The 16,025-nt window shown below is 41.1% G+C and overlaps 1 protein-coding gene across 1 annotated transcript in view; it reads right to left on the bottom strand.

Annotated features, from left to right (window-relative positions):
• unc5db (unc-5 netrin receptor Db) overlaps positions 1–16,025 on the bottom strand; it is a 283,470-nt gene that overhangs the window by 45,438 nt on the left and 222,007 nt on the right. Inside the window, exon 11 of the mRNA XM_056418402.1 lies at positions 4,962–5,133. Within this exon, the coding sequence (XP_056274377.1) occupies positions 4,962–5,133 (172 nt within the window). The remainder of the gene's footprint in view (positions 1–4,961; positions 5,134–16,025) is intronic.

The raw sequence follows: 16,025 nt of genomic DNA, 5'->3' as shown, positions 1-16,025 counted from the left end.
AAAATTAGCATCCATTAAAAAATCCTTTAAAAAAATAGTTATTTAATTAATAACCAATAAAACACAAATGTAAGTTCATAAACTTAATTGTATATTAAGTAGGCTATTTAAAGTAATTATCCTAAAAACTCTGCATCCCTCCCATATCAGGATGCTTTGACCCCACCTGGCACACGCCACCTGTCATCACTTGCCAATCACTGCCGCCTTGAAAACATAAACAATGGAGTCGGGGTTGCGGCGACGCTGCTGATCACACGGAGATTAATTGGTTTTACATACACGTTCAGTTGCTACCCACCCTTTCTGTGGAGAAAGGTTAGCCAACAGTAGCATGAAGCCAGCACACCTGAGTTTTCTCCTGACGGCGTGAGCTGGAAATCCTGAAGCAGCATCAATGATGGGCAGCGCGAGGACTCGCAACGCGCAATAAAACCGAAAACTCAGACGTGAAGTGGACTCACTCACAACATGAGGCCCGTGTTACATGACGTTTTGAATGACATCATCAGCTCTATACAGTCAAGGCCCCGCAATGCACGCTCTGTGAACACATGGGAGCTGAACACACACACACACACACACTGCTGCTGCACACAGAGGTGCGCTGCTCTCTCTGAGGGAGATACTCAGTCATCTGACCGAGGCCTCCAGATGAAGCCACATCTACACTCACACAGTTGTGTGTGTGAACAGGAGCACCCTGACCTGGGACAGAAAGCTTTGGAGCAGCGACTCCCCTTTGCCTCCACATATTTACATGAGGCCTCATTCTCTGCAGTGACTGTGCCTGGAGAAGAGCTGATCACAGGAGTCGCCTCTCTGCCACCAAGAATGACGAAGATCATCAGCACAAGTTTCTCACTAAAATCAAAGTGCAAAAGCACTTAGTTCAAAGCAACAATGCAATCTTCAGTTTCTACAGTTTAATATATCAGATACTGATATCACAGCTTTCTTTTTTTTTAAACAACATTTCTTTGCGCTATTTAGGGGGTACTTGGCTGAAACATTTATTTATAGCGGGTGAATCACTGAAAAAAGTTTGTGAGCCACTGCCCTAGAGGGCTTTCACGTACCCTCATTTGAGAACCACTGCCCTACAGTGAGTAACATCTGGTACTGTATGAAATAGTGAAAGAAGGACATAAGGAAACTAGAATGGGCACTCGGTAGAGCGCATCCCTTCGCATATCACAAGATTGGGCATTGAATTATGAACATTTTGGCATTAGTTGCATGCCAATTGGACAAAAATGTATCGTGCTATGGTAAAAAAAAGAGTTTGACCTTTCCATGACCTTGACCTTGACCTTTGACCCGATTGATTCCAAAATCTAATCAAATGGTCCCCGGATAATAACCAATCATCCCACCAAATTTCATGCGATTCGGTTCAATACTTTTTGAGTTTTGCGAATAACACTCATACAAATAAATACATAAATAAATAAATAAATACACGGCGATCAAAACATAACCTTCCGGCATTTTCAATGCGAAGGTAACTATGGCGGCGGTTACACTGGTGCTTTAAGTGATTGAAAACTTGGTTGTGTCCATATGTTTTTATATTATATTTGTTTTGGCCTGCTTGATCGGATAGGGATCGGATATATTTTCTAATCAAAGGAGCGGCTGATCAAACGGTGGAAAAACACATTAAATTTCCTCTAAATTCTTCCATGATTAAAGTCCCCGATTGTTTTGTTTTTAAAACACTCTTTATTTAATTAAGTTAAATGAGGAAATGTTGTGTTTTCCTCAGTAGTGACTTGACAGTGGTTCTAAGCTGTCAGCACATGCTGTCTACACCTTACTGAGATCCGGATTTAATAGAAAGGCAAAGCCCCCCCTTCTGGTGCCCTCCACAGGATTTTATTTATCAAAAACAAATGTAGTCATCGTAGACAAACGTTTGTTGATCCCCTTTTGATTCTGCCATAAATGAAACATATGATGTTTGCTGGTTTAAAAGAAAGTTACAGTTTGCCATTGTACCCATCTCGCACAATGTATGTCACGAACATGGGCGTTACCTGGTTTTAGCAAGCGATGTAACTTAGCTATGTTCCATGTGCAAATGTGTCATAATCTTACCCGATGTCTCCAATCCAGTGACTCTTTTTGATCATAAAGAAGGAGTGACACCCCGTTGTTGGTGTGAGAACATCCTGGTACTAAACACAGGCTTCGTAGCTTCAGAGCGGGATGCCACTTTCACACTTTTGGATGTGTTGTCTTCCTAAATACCTATTTTCAAAGTCTTATGCTTCAACAGTTATATACTAGAATTTGAAATTGTATTTATCTTTTTAATTGATAAACATCACCTTTGGATTGCATGGCAACATTTAAATGGGATCAATTATCCACTGTGGATCAGCTAAGACGGACCTGCTCAGTCAGTGGTTAGCAGGTCTGTTTTTCAATGAGGGGGTTAGCGGTTCAATCCCCGCCCCAGTTGATGTATCCTTGAGCAAGACACTTTACCCTGAATTGATCCCTGTAGCTGTATGAATGTAAAACTCACTCACTTTATTTGTATAGCCCATTTTCACAAATTACTAATTTGTCTCAGAGTGCTTTACAATCTGTCCATATAATTCATGTAACATGATTGTAAGTCGCTTTGGATAAAAACGTCAGCTAAATGACTATAATTATTTGTATATTTAATTGGTACAGCCCCAAATCTCAAATTTGCCTCAGAAGGCCTTACAATCTGTACAGTATGCGACATCATCTGTCCCAGGACCATCGACTACCATACATATCTTTTCAAAGATAAGGTCCCACGGTTGGACCGGACTTCGCCTTTCAATGCAGACCATGTTTTTTGGCTAAAGTCCCAAGTGTACAGACGTGACAGTTAATGCGTCCTGGTCTGATCAGAAGTCACTTTGAAAGGACAATTTTAACCATGAAAGAAATTCTTTTAATGTCAAGTTACATATAGTTATATTAACAGGCTGCTAGGCTTGTAACAAATGAACAGGTAATGTTTGTGAGGTGAACAATTAATAGTTCAATGAATTTGTGAAATGTTGAATGAACAGACCAATTGACCAATAAGCGTTGTATCACAGGCCTCCATAGTTCACATCCCCCTTTCACCTTTTACCGCAGCTCTGTGACGTTCCTTTGTAGAGGAGGGAGGGAGAAGGAAGGAGAAGGAAGGAGTTTTCACCATTTCCGATGATTATTCGTTCCTGCTGTATATTTTTTGGAGAAATAAGGAGAAAAAGGAAAATAAATCAAATTTAATGTCACAGTGTTTGGTTTGACACTCGAGTTTTAACAACAACAACAAAACAAAGAAGCAAAAAGTGTAAGTGTCCTTGAGCAGGCTGAACCCCAGCAGCTTCGGCCATCACTGCAGCCCACTGCTCTTAATAACTAAGGATGGGTTTCAAAACTAGGATTTTTTCCCTTGTGGATTAATAAAGTAATAAAAAAAAAAAAAAAAAAAAAAAAAAAAAAATTTGCGTTAATTCGTTAAATATTTTTTAAGTGGCCAAATTAATCGCATAGATTAACGCGTTAACGCTGACAGCCCTAAGTTATATACATATATGAATTGTATTCTCTGCATTTAACCGATCCTTAGTGTTTAAGGAGCAGTGGGCTGTAGTGAATGAAGCACCCGGGGAGCAACTGGGGGTTCAGTGACTTGCTCATGGACACTTTGACATCCAATTTATGGGGATAGCGGGGATCGAACCGGCTACCTTGCAGTTGCAGGTGGACCCTTCTCCCCACTGAGCTATAGCCGCATACTGAGCACCTATCCCCTCTTCTCTCTCTATTTATGCATGGATTTACATCCCTTAATCACACATCATTAACTCTGCTTCCTCCCCGGAGTCTTTGTGACTTTACGTCTCATAGGGTCCATCGGACCTGGCTGTGTCTGATGCCTCCTGAATGGTGAGCCGGCCTCCTGTCATGGTCCTGATGCTGATGTGCCCCGCCCCCCCTTTCTGGATCGTGGACCATGCCTACTACGAACTATTCATACATTCTGTCATATTCATGTGTTGTATCCGCGGACAGGGATGTTGTATGTGTACAGATTGTAAAGCCTTCTGAGGCAATTTCGTAATTTGTGATATTGGGCTGTATAAAATAAACTTAATTGAATTGAAACTGAATACTGGCATGGAGGAAATACTGTTAACTATGCTTAGCTTAGTCCTGCTTGTTTTCAGATGCATTAATCTGCATTATTGATTCATTAATACTGCTTGTTTGACATGAGATCAGACACATGCTCTCCCATCCGTGACACACTAATTCAACTGAATAAAATCAATCAAAGCTGCATTAATTGTATTGTTTGCCACTTGGGGGTAGCAGCACCAGCATTGATGTAATATGACCAAAAAAAGGTTTCAATAGAAAATGTGTTAGCATAAAAAGTACACATCCAGAAGATACGAAGGCGTGTTTTTATTCCCTTGCCAGCTCTTTGTTGAGAGCTGTTTTACATAAAATAGCTGCTGGCTGGTGCTGAGAAAAAAAGTTGTAATTAAGTTACATGTGTGACCAAACAACCAAAACAATAAGCTCGATAGAAGTAAAGGGAACTGCAGAATTGGGTGTTAAATCCCCGTATTTTTGGCACAACAAGCAATTCCTTTCACACTTTTCCATAGTCATATAAATCCCACCTCCTATTTTACTGGTTTACTCTGTCTATACAATCCGCATTTCAATGCCATTTACGATCTCGTCTTGGAGTGCAGCAGGCCTTGTACAACAATCTTAAACAGTGGAAACACTGAGGTGTTGGTTACCCTGCCTTCCTTCCTGTTGACATTTATTTAGCCCCACCAAAAAAGAATAGAGCAATTGGGGGAAAAGACAATGGAGGGGGGCGAAGCGGCATTTCTGAGCCGAGCAAAGATCTCGATGGGCTGTACTGCACTTGACATGTGCGGGCCCGCCGCAGCTCTCACCTCCCACTTGCTGTCCTGGGTTTTCCTCTTGAGCTGTATGTTCCAGTTCTCTGTGTCCACCTCGGCGCAGTGAGCGATGGTCATGGCCACCGGGGTGAAGAGGTCCAGGACCGGAGGGCCGTATGTCACCTCGGGGCCCAGGAGGATTTCACAGCCTTCCAGTGTTTGGACACTAAACACACACAACACACACACACAAACACACACACACACACACACATACACAGAGAATGAAGTCTGTTAGAAATTGACAGCCATTGCGCTTCCTTCACAAATGCAGTTGTAGTTTTAGCAATACATTAGTATACTGCATGACTGAAAAACACTTAATGTGAAATGTGAAGAGAGTAATTTGTTTCTCTCACGAACATGAGCCATAATCTGTGATAAAAATAAATCTTTCACGATAGCGGATTTGCTGTCATGCCTCGTGTTGTACAGCCTGAATGCTGACTGTGGGCACCGTTCTTCATTTGATTTAATCATATTTCACTTATTCATGAATTAATTAATTCAATAAATATGTTCAGCTCTTCAGACAGCCCTTCTTCCGCTTAGTAAAATGACAGTTTTTGTCAAAGGACTCTGGTGGCTTTGAAGAAAGCATCGAGAGCAGCTTCAGTGCCACGTCTGGAAGGGCTCTCTGATGCTCAGGTTGAAGTAATATTCAAAATATAGCGTTAAGCTGATATCGATCTTTTTTAAGAGGCGAAAAATAAGCGATGCTTCTGCCCCCATCCTGCAGTATACATCCCTTCGCTCCAGCGGTGTACTGTTGATAATCCACTGACCTAACCTTCATACCAACCAAACTCAAACTGTCCCGAAATATCCTTTCAATATCTCTCCTTTAGCTGCTGCTGCGACACAAACGACGGTGGGGCTCTTGCTTTTGGAACATCCCATAGTGCTACAGAGCCGGGCTGCAGGACTTTGTTCAGGCACAGGAGTAAACAAGTCACTGCGATCAGGCGCGAGCTCATTAAAGAAGAGGCTCACAACAAACACCTCTCGCCTGTGATGGTGGCGATGTTGGAGTTTTTTTTTTTTTAAAGGGCAGGCGGGATCGTGGAAGAGGCGATCAATGCCTCAACAAAGCTTTCTAAGCTCACATTAGATCAGAGAGCGGTGTGTTGATTTGTTTAGATTGCCTTCGTTGAGTGGGAAGTGATTTTTAGTTGTTATGGAAGCAGCAGTAGCAACAGCTTTAAAGTACAATACTCTACACAATGCGTTTAAACTAACAGGTTGAGATTGAGGAAGAATGATAGTAGATAATTAGTGTTGGACCGATAACAACCTGCTTGTTAGAGACCAATCCACTGTATTTGTTCATTTCTATCAGTATGACAACAAGAAAGAAACATGAAAATGGGATTCTGCGGAGCGATGCGCAATGACCAGACGTGAATGTGCTTGGCGTCATTTGTGTGTCCTGTTTGCAGAATCACATCATCTGGCTGCTTGGTACCAATCCAATACCTGTAACAGTTGCATGGCAAAACATTTATTTTGATGCAGCGGAATACCGTCTGTTCACACTCCTTAAAGCTGCGTTTACATTCGCTTCACTTTACTTGCCGGACTATTTAATGCAGCGGAGAGGAGTAGTGGCACGGCACATTTGTCCACGTCATTCACGCCGCCCAGCGGAATGATGTATTCTTTCCACTGGGCAGCAAAGTTAATGCACGGATGCGTATGGATCTGTAACCCATCCATACGCATCCATGCACTGACTATGTATGTAATCTAATCACACAATGTTGCTTAGCGTTTGCTGTGACCCAGTTCTGGTGCAGCAACGTGAAGAGCGAGTATCCTTCCCTTGACCCAGAAAAAGCCCTCTTACCCTTCAGCACTACCTGTCTCTGTGAGTGTGACCTCTCAGCTCTAGAATAGACTGGACATTGATTATGACCTCACTACTCACTACTACACTATTATTACCTGATTGTGGCCTTAATTGTCTACTTTAACCTCGGTCTATGTCAGGTTGACGTGAGTACTGCTTCAATTTCTTTAACGCACAATGTGTTTTCCGTATTTACCTACTGATTTCACGTTATATACTTTGCATTTTCTTTATTATTTAATTATTTAATTGTATTCAATTGAATATGTCCTGCTGTGCTATTTTATTTATTATTTTATTGTATTGCATATTTTGTAACCTTGTTTGCTGCTGCTACAAAGACATTTCGTACTGGGGATGAAAAAGGTATGTATCTATCTATCCCTCTAAGTATCTATATATCCCTCTATCTATCTATCTCTCAAGCTATCAATATATTATCCATCTCTCCATCTTTATATCCCTTAATATATCTATCTATCTATCCATCTATCCATCCATCCATCCATCTATCTATCTATCTATCTATTTATCTATCTATCTGGTAATCAGAAGACACGTTCATTTTGTATGCTGGAATCTTTTTGAATTGAGTTTTTTAATAAAAGCTGATCCTCAGGACACTGCCTTTTTCCATCGTGCATCGTTGGTTGTCATAGATTCAGTGTGTGAGTATTCTCAGCTAAAGTTACACCATTTGGGTCCTTTGAAACAATTTCTCAGTAGTTGGACTTTTACATTTCATGTTAGTGCAAGAAAGCACTGTTGTTGAGTCTGTTAAAAAAAAAGGCTGAAGTTACTGAATTATTATATTTTTTTATTACCTTTGGGGAGGTCCCAATGCAGAGGGCTTGTCAGTGTCTACATTTGTTGTTTGTCTTAAATAGTAAAGCACTCTGTGATGTCTGATCAAGAAAGCTGGATGTACATTGTTAACTCCAACCTTCCCTTAGATAGTGTTTCATTGGCTCACTGGTATCAGTCAAGTTAGCAACACAGTTCAAGGTCATCAGCAAGTCAGTGTTGATAATAAAGTCTCTTCATCTTTTTGGTCCGGATTGAAATTAATCAAAATATATTTGAAGATCCTTTGATTTTTTATGTCGAGCTACAAGCACGTCAAACTTTTCCAGTGAAATATCTCTCTACATCTCCACTAGAGCGAGTCAATATTTATCATCCCAAGAGGATGAACCCTCATGACATTGATTCATTCACTTCAGCACTACTTTGTGTTTATTTATCGGTAGTAAATGTTACTGAACATTTCTAAACTTCAAATCTTATTCAGCATTTATTACATTTACATTTGTATTCTAAAATCAACATTTGAATACTGCACAGTTTTTCTTCTTTGCATGATGAGTCATTTTAGTTAAACTCTATATTTCTGCACTGTTGCAGATCGAGATGAGGCTGCACTGATGACCTTCCACCAGCTCATTAATATCCTCTGCTCTCATGTTTCATGGGGCTCCGGTAAAGTGCAGACACTGTTGTCAGTATTGATTACAAGCAGACTTGTAGTGAACCGTATTAAACTGTTTGTGTCCATTAGGTCCAGTGGTGGCTGACAGGACGCTTTCTGACCCATGTGATACAAACATTTCCTATAAGTTCAAAGTGGTCTCAAGTCCAAAAGTAAAAATGCATTCAAAATAATTCACAACATGTTTTAATCTCACATTATTCTGCTTATTATTGGCATTTTAGCCTTTCAAAAACCTTGTGTATACCTTGTCTGGTCATGGTAGCCCCAGCCATCAGTGAATGAATGGGTGTGAATGGCTGAATGATATATTACGTGTTGAAGTCTAGAAAAGCACTATACACAAATATAAGCTCCCCATTTAACACATTCCGAGATCTAAGCAATGAATACAAATACGTGAATATTAATCATTAAAAATGTTGGCCACCACTAGAATTACCAGAATTATCCTTCAGGACATTTTATATTGCATTATTGCTCCTGTCTACATTCTCAATGCCCGATAAAAGGTTTCCCACGGAGCCACAGCAGTATCATCTCACTGTGCTGCTTTTGGATAAAATCCTCCCTTTAAATTTAACATATCTTACAGAAAAAATTTATAATTCACAATCAGTTCATGCACCAAAACTACATGGTAAGGTTGAGGAAAGGATTATGGATGTGTGGTTAAAGTAATTACATTTGCGAGGTAAAATGAAGTACACAGTTAAAGTTACGTCAACATTTAGTTTAAAAAGAAACACAAACTTTTACTTTCACTGGTAACCAGTGTTTGTCGCTCTAAATGCTGCGCAACCGTTCTTCCTTAAGGTGCGTTCACACCAAAAGCGAAACTATTTTTCGCGTCGCCCAAAGCGCGTGAGTTTACTCGCTCGACCATTCGCAGTGTTCAAGCCATGAACGTCGAGATGCTGCGCGAGGGGCGGGGCTTATCACCGTGTCTCATCTCCGTAAAGACCGTTATCATTTCCTTCATGCACCAGAATAACTAACCACTAGTTCTGCTTTATATTTGTCGTGGACATCCCACACACTAACGCCCTCGTGTTTGGGTTCATGACATCACCCGTAGGCTCACTCAGCTCGGTCACTTTCACCGATGAAGTTACTGTTACGTCTGAAAGACTTCCGCTTCCAGCGCTACGAGAGCGGAACACAAGAGCTAATTGGCCCGAGTTGCGAGATGACCGCCTCAAAGTTGAAATATTTCAACTCGGGGAGTGAAAATTGTGCCGCTGGAAACACGGCGCTGGAAACGCGTCGGTCACATCGCGTCGCCGCAATCGCGTCGCCCCAATCGCCCCAAACGCGCTGCCCGGGAAAATATCGCGTCTATCGCAGCCACACGCGTCTGTACATTGACTTTTCATGGGATTCAGTCGCGCGAAAAAATAGTTTCGCTTTTGGTGTGAATGCACCTTTAGAGGCAGCCCTGCACATCCTTTCTTCCAATTACGTTGGTTCTACCAATAATCGTGCATTACCTTTTTTTTAGGCATATGTACAAACAACGAATGATAAGTCTGCTTTAAATGGCAATTGATACCCCACAAACCATATCGTCTACCTCCAATGCAATGATGCACTCTTAATTGCGTCAAAGAAAATGGTAGTCCAACTTTACTTTTTCCTTTTGACAGCCCAACCTTTTTTTTCAAACAAAGAGAAATTTATCTGAACTATTGCAATAGCATGTCTGAATAAAATGCTTCTTCATTGTAAATGCTCGGTCCACAGCGACGACGGCAGATTTCCAAATTACCGCCTGAACATTTGACCCGTCCTCTCCTATCACACCCACTCCTGGCTCCGTCGTTTATTTCTGTTATGTCAACATCATCCCTTCTCCTGACTGGTCCAGAGGGAGGGCCCGATCCCTCAGCCTACAGCGCTGAGCCTGATCACACATTTAATGCAAAGTGCAGATTACCTCTTCCTTAACGAGCGTCAGGCAGCCACCTTAAAGAAGCGTCTGCTGAGGCCAGTGGACTCTCTCGATTCCACTTGTCATGACGCCTAAGGACTCTGCGCCGCAGCCCCTCAAGCCCCCTCGATGAGCTGCATTATTTAAAGTGAGCAATGACTCACTCCTCGGAGACCTGGGGAGCCGTGCAAAGTGGCAGATTGGGCCAGTGGAGAGGAGGCGGCAGGCTTAATGAATGCACACATTAGCACGCTCCATTAGATTCACTTTTTATTTGCTTGTAGTCTCCCACCTGTTTGTCCCACTGTGCTTTTGTCCATTTTTAAGTGGATGCAGACAGCTTATGTGGCGCACGGACACATTAATCAAACAGGCATCTAGAGGTGAGGCTCCGTACATCGCTGCAAATATCTAACAAGGACTTTTAGTTCTCCTGCTTCATTCAGTCACAACATCTATCTTCTGCTACGGCCTTCTTTTAGCTGCAAGGCATTCATCACAACAGCTTCAGTTGTCAAAGATAAAGTTACTTGACTAAAAGAACAACACTGAAAAACATTAATAACTTAAGCTAATCACCGATTTGTTTTATACAACATCACAGTGCTCTGTGCCTTGATTTATGATAACCAGTGGACAAATTTAGATACCACTTCATCTGTAATCCCAGACCGTGGCACTCTGTAACCCCACTAGATGGGAAAATGAGTGTAGGCAACAAGGTTAATCACTTAGAAAAGACTCATCCTGCTATTTGGTCACTCATTATCGAGAGGGCTAATCTTAAACTAAAAATAACTTCTAAAATCCAAAACAAGTTGAATAAATGCTTGAAGCACCTCTGTGATTAACAGAGAAATAGTAGGCTAGTATGTCTTGCCAAGATCCTTATTGCGTATTTGTCTTGCTTTTGTACTGCAGACAGTGTTTCTTAAATCAAATTCAAAACAAACATGGAATACAATATTTGGACGAGATTTACGACCACAACTCCCACTATTAATATTAATCATAACATTAAAGCTGCTAGCAGCATTGAGCGGGCCCTCGACAATTCACGCACGTCGAGCGTACTTGCCGGTCGTCCGTTCGCCGGACCGAGAAGGTTTGCGACCTTCAGACCGAGCGTCAAAGAGTTAGACGTTTTCTTCTCCGAACGCAATGACATATCGACGAGATCTTCGGTAGTTATGATGACAGCGAAGCAATAATGGATCCCAGAAATTTTCGGATGAATCGGAGAAAGCGTTTTGGAAAAAAGCGGAAAAAATATTTTTTAACAAAATTCAAAATGGCGGACAATCTAAGTGGGTGGAGCTTACGGTCACAATGTAATTTTCGTTAGAGCAGGTCTAAGCGGACACGTATGATGAATTACGAGGTAATCGGTCATTGGGGGCAAATACCGTGGCCCAAAGAAAGAACTATTTGTGTTCCCGTTACCAGTAGGTGGCGCTACGACTAAAATGACAAATTAGACTGCAGAGGTCTTCAGGCCTGGAGTCTCATCACACATGTGGAGTTTGGATTGGATCCGATGATGTGGAGTCGAGTGACATTGGTTTATTCGCTCACGGCGAAGGACCATACTTTGACGCTATACCGAGGTCCCAATGTTCAACGTATCGTTACGAGCTTCGCAGGGGAGCATTACCAAGGTATTAGGTCTATTTTGGGAAATTTTGAGTGGGATCTGACTAATCTGTGATGAGCAGGGTATAAAAGAATAAAACATGTAACTTCATGGTGCCACTAGGTGGCGCTTTGACCATAATAAAAAATTTGCATATTAATCTCTTCAGGGTCAGTATGTCATGATATCTGAGAAATATGGAGCAGATTACATCATGTATGGGCAAGTTACATCAACTTGGATTTTTATGGCGAATTGTGTTTTTTTATGTTTTTTTAAAGTTCGACCGACCTCTCAAAGTTTAATATTTTTTAAATCCTTCAAATAACTAGTAGGAAAAAGGTCTCAAGATCATATAGGGCGAGTTTGGAATGAATCGGGTGTACGCTCTAGGAGGAGTTAACTATCACAAAACATCAAAAATGGCCAAAAATGCAGATATTGAGGGATTAATTGCAGCGCCCCCTAATGTTCAAATATTATGCAAAAAATAGGGTAGGTTAAGGGATGCCATATGGACATATGATAGAAATTTGGTGAGGCTAGGCCAAAGGATTTGGAAGTTATGTAACTTCAAATATTAGGCCACACCCTTTAAATGTTCATTGGTCCATATCGTCTGAACGTAATAAGATATCAACAAGATTTTCACAGATTATGATGACATTGACCCAATAATGGACCACAGAAATTTTCGGGTGAATCGGACAAAGCGTTTTGGAAAAAAGTGAAAAAAATATTTTTTTACAAAATTCAAAATGGAGGAAAATCTAGTCAGGCGCATTTGATTTTCACCAATGAGTAATTTGTAGAGCAGCTCCAGGTGAACCTTTATCTCAAATCTCAAGTCAATCGGTCATTGTCGAAAAAAATTATTAGCTTTCTACCTCAAGGGGGCGCTAGAGAGCTAATTCTTGTCACTTTTTCCCGCGACCTCAAAAATATCGAATTTTTCGCCGATCCTGATATGTTTGGAAATTTTGAACGTTGTCGTGGCAGTCCGAGACACTCGTATCTCCATGCTAAGGCGCGGAAGAATAATAATAAGAAACATGTGAATAACAATAGGTCCTCGTCGGACGGACTACGTCCTTCGTCTCGGGCCCTAAGTGTGAATAACAATAGGTCCTCGTCGGACGGACTACGTCGCCGTCCTCGGCCCTAAGTGTGAATAATAGGTCTCCGGACGACTCGTCCTCTTCGCCTCGGCGGACTCGTCGACCCCTTCGTCTCGGGCCCTAATTACAGTAAGTAATAGCACTAGAAACACCAATAATAGGCTAGCCGTAATGGGAAAAATATGACTACTGATAAGAAGTGGAATTATAAATTAGTACTAAAGGTAGAAGTTATAATAATAGAACAATGACTCAAAATAACAACAATAGTAGCAGAAGTCAATTACGTTGAAGGTTCGCAGGTTTTGATAGTTATCCTATTGGATTAAAGTGGCAGAAACAAGAAAATAACTTGTATTTTGTTGTCTTCAACTCACAGCCTCTACTGCCAGCGCAAAGTGTTTCAGTAGTTTGGTCCAGGGTGAAGTCAGGAGGAGAAATGCCGCCACCTATTTATTTGGAACAGGTGGCCAGATCTGATACATCACACCTTTAACTGTTGTTTCAGAGACTCGTCCATACCTACAGTATATATCTGACTCATAGTCATTGGTTATGAGTCCATCAAAGGATCCTGAATGTCGAGCAGTTGATTGTTCAAAGTCTGATCTTGTTTTGATGAAATCAATAAAGTGTGTGTGTGTGTGTGTGTGTGAGTGTGTGTGTGTCGATGGATGGACGTTAGCTGAGTCATGGGTCTATTTCAACAGCAAATGGAAAAGATGATGGTCATACCAAAAATCAATGTCCACTTTAATCCCCATCCCTTTAAAACAAACTTTATATTTCCAAGTTTATATTGCACTCAAAATATACAGCGATGAAATCTTTAAAACATGTAATTAATACAGGTCTTACTTTGAAGACATTGTTGATTTATTGGGGGGGCCTTAGGGATTGCAATGCCAATCGATGTTGGGGCAGGCTGCCCTTCTGTTCACACTTTATTTAATACAAGATATCTCAGCAACTTTCCAGATTTCTATGGAAAGTGCTGCTTCTAGTCATGGTTCTCAGAGGATGTTGTAATGATCCCTTGTTTTTTTTAAATCTAGCACCACTATTGGGACGATATATGCCCTTTTACAAAATCTAACGGGCAGAATATATCAAAATCGAATGAGCTAATTCATTATTCTTTTCAATTGTGGATGTTCTCTGAGCACCACTATCAGTCTCTAATGTAAACTTGCCATTCAAAATCAAAAGCTACTGTTTGAATTTCCATGATATGATTATTTCTACTCGTACAGTGAAATTATATTGTGTGGATCAGGTCAAAGTTCTATGTTTGTTCTTCACAGTGCAAAGGAAAATAAAACATACTGTTGTTTTCATAAAACATATTGAATGGTTGATACATCTATCAATGCCAAAGTCGCCTAATCTATGCATGATCTATTCTACCAAATTGTCTCCAGTATAAACTAGTATTAAAATGAACAATAGCGGTGAAATGGCACACCTAACAGTATGCAGTATCTCTTTTTTAATACAAACACTGCTTTTATTTCCAGAATTTTCTGCTCATCTACTTTGCCATTATAGCAATTAGTGCCAAGGAAACTCATCATTTTGTTGCGTTTTAGCACTTGGCTGAGGTGGAAAAGTGAATGCATCATAAATAAGCAAAAAAAAGTGAAATAGAAACAGATTTTGACAATAAATGATGATTTAAGTGAAGCATATCCACTGAAATGTCTGCTCCGTGGATGAAATGACAAGTGGCAGATAAAAACAGCTCTTTCACTGCTTGAGGTTTGACTGACGTCCTCTTCTAGTCACGACTCTTGTTGCAAGAGAGAGAGAGAGAGAGAGGACCCAAATGTCGACAACGGGGAAAAATAAACTTTATTCCTTTTGTAAATAACTGAGGAATACAAGAAAGTAGACTCTACAGTAGGCAGGGCGATCATCTAAGGACAAAACAGGACGATGCAGGGAATTAGACACAGAAACAATCAGGGACAGGACAGACGATCACAGGAACAGGAAGTGCAGGGAAACAGAGGACACTTTAAAATACAACAGGAAACAAGACACAAAGACCCATACCTGGCCACTTCTTCCCAATTTGGAAGACTTGGCCAACAGTTCTTCACGCGTATGTCAAAGAACAAACTCAAAGTAATTGCATAACGGTAGATGATGGAAACAAGCAATTCACCAGCAATTGCAGATCTTCTGGAAGTTCGTTAACATTCTGGAATTTTGTAAAAATGTTTTAAAAAAGTTGCTATAATTAGAGGGGACCTGGAACAACACTGCATCACACAAGCCACACAGTATAGCAGGCAAGTCAAGCGTCTGTCCTCACTAAACCTTAAAGGGATGGATAACCGTGGGTACTAGATTCTCGTTTTAACCCTCAAACTCTAGAGAACAGATTCTGCAATGCACTGTACAATACAACTTAAGCGGGAACGTCTTGACCACAACACATGACATACAGCACTAATGGACCAATGGTCACCTGTGGAAACAAGTTCCACCATTAACAGCTCTTTTCCTACCAGGACAAAGCTGTTTCGACCTTAATAGATTGAGGGATTTATCCTGCAACACAAAGCGCCGCACAAAACCTCAGGGGCAAAGGGAAAAATCTCTGACCTAAGCAAAAACGTGCCTTCAAAAGATTTAGATGAGCCTTTGAAAAACTCCAAGAACACATCTTTTAAGCTTTAATGGAATGCTATCAGGGTGGGGGGAAAAGAAGGTCGGACAGGGTTTGGGGCTTCTCAGCATGTCCTCTGGCCTTCCAGGATGTAGACAGTGATTGTCAGCTGGCGAGATGAGAAGCGCAACAGCCCACAGGGAAAAATGTGTCCACGGTAAACATCCCCTGTGCTCCCATCGAGCGACGGAAAAAGAAAGAGAAATAGAAAAGGCACTTGAAAAGCTCAGCTGTGGTCAGAACCACATACTGTCAGGTTGAAGACTGAAATATTTTTGAAGCGTTTCAAAGGTGGTATAAACCAGCGGGAGAAAACCCAACACCTGTGCTAGCAGGTGAGAATGTATAACAGGGGATGAAGGCAG

The sequence above is a fragment of the Pseudoliparis swirei genome, chromosome 7 (genome assembly GCF_029220125.1).
Source record: "Pseudoliparis swirei isolate HS2019 ecotype Mariana Trench chromosome 7, NWPU_hadal_v1, whole genome shotgun sequence".
Lineage (NCBI taxonomy): Eukaryota > Metazoa > Chordata > Actinopteri > Perciformes > Liparidae > Pseudoliparis > Pseudoliparis swirei.
This window is presented reverse-complemented; position numbering and strand designations above follow the sequence as displayed.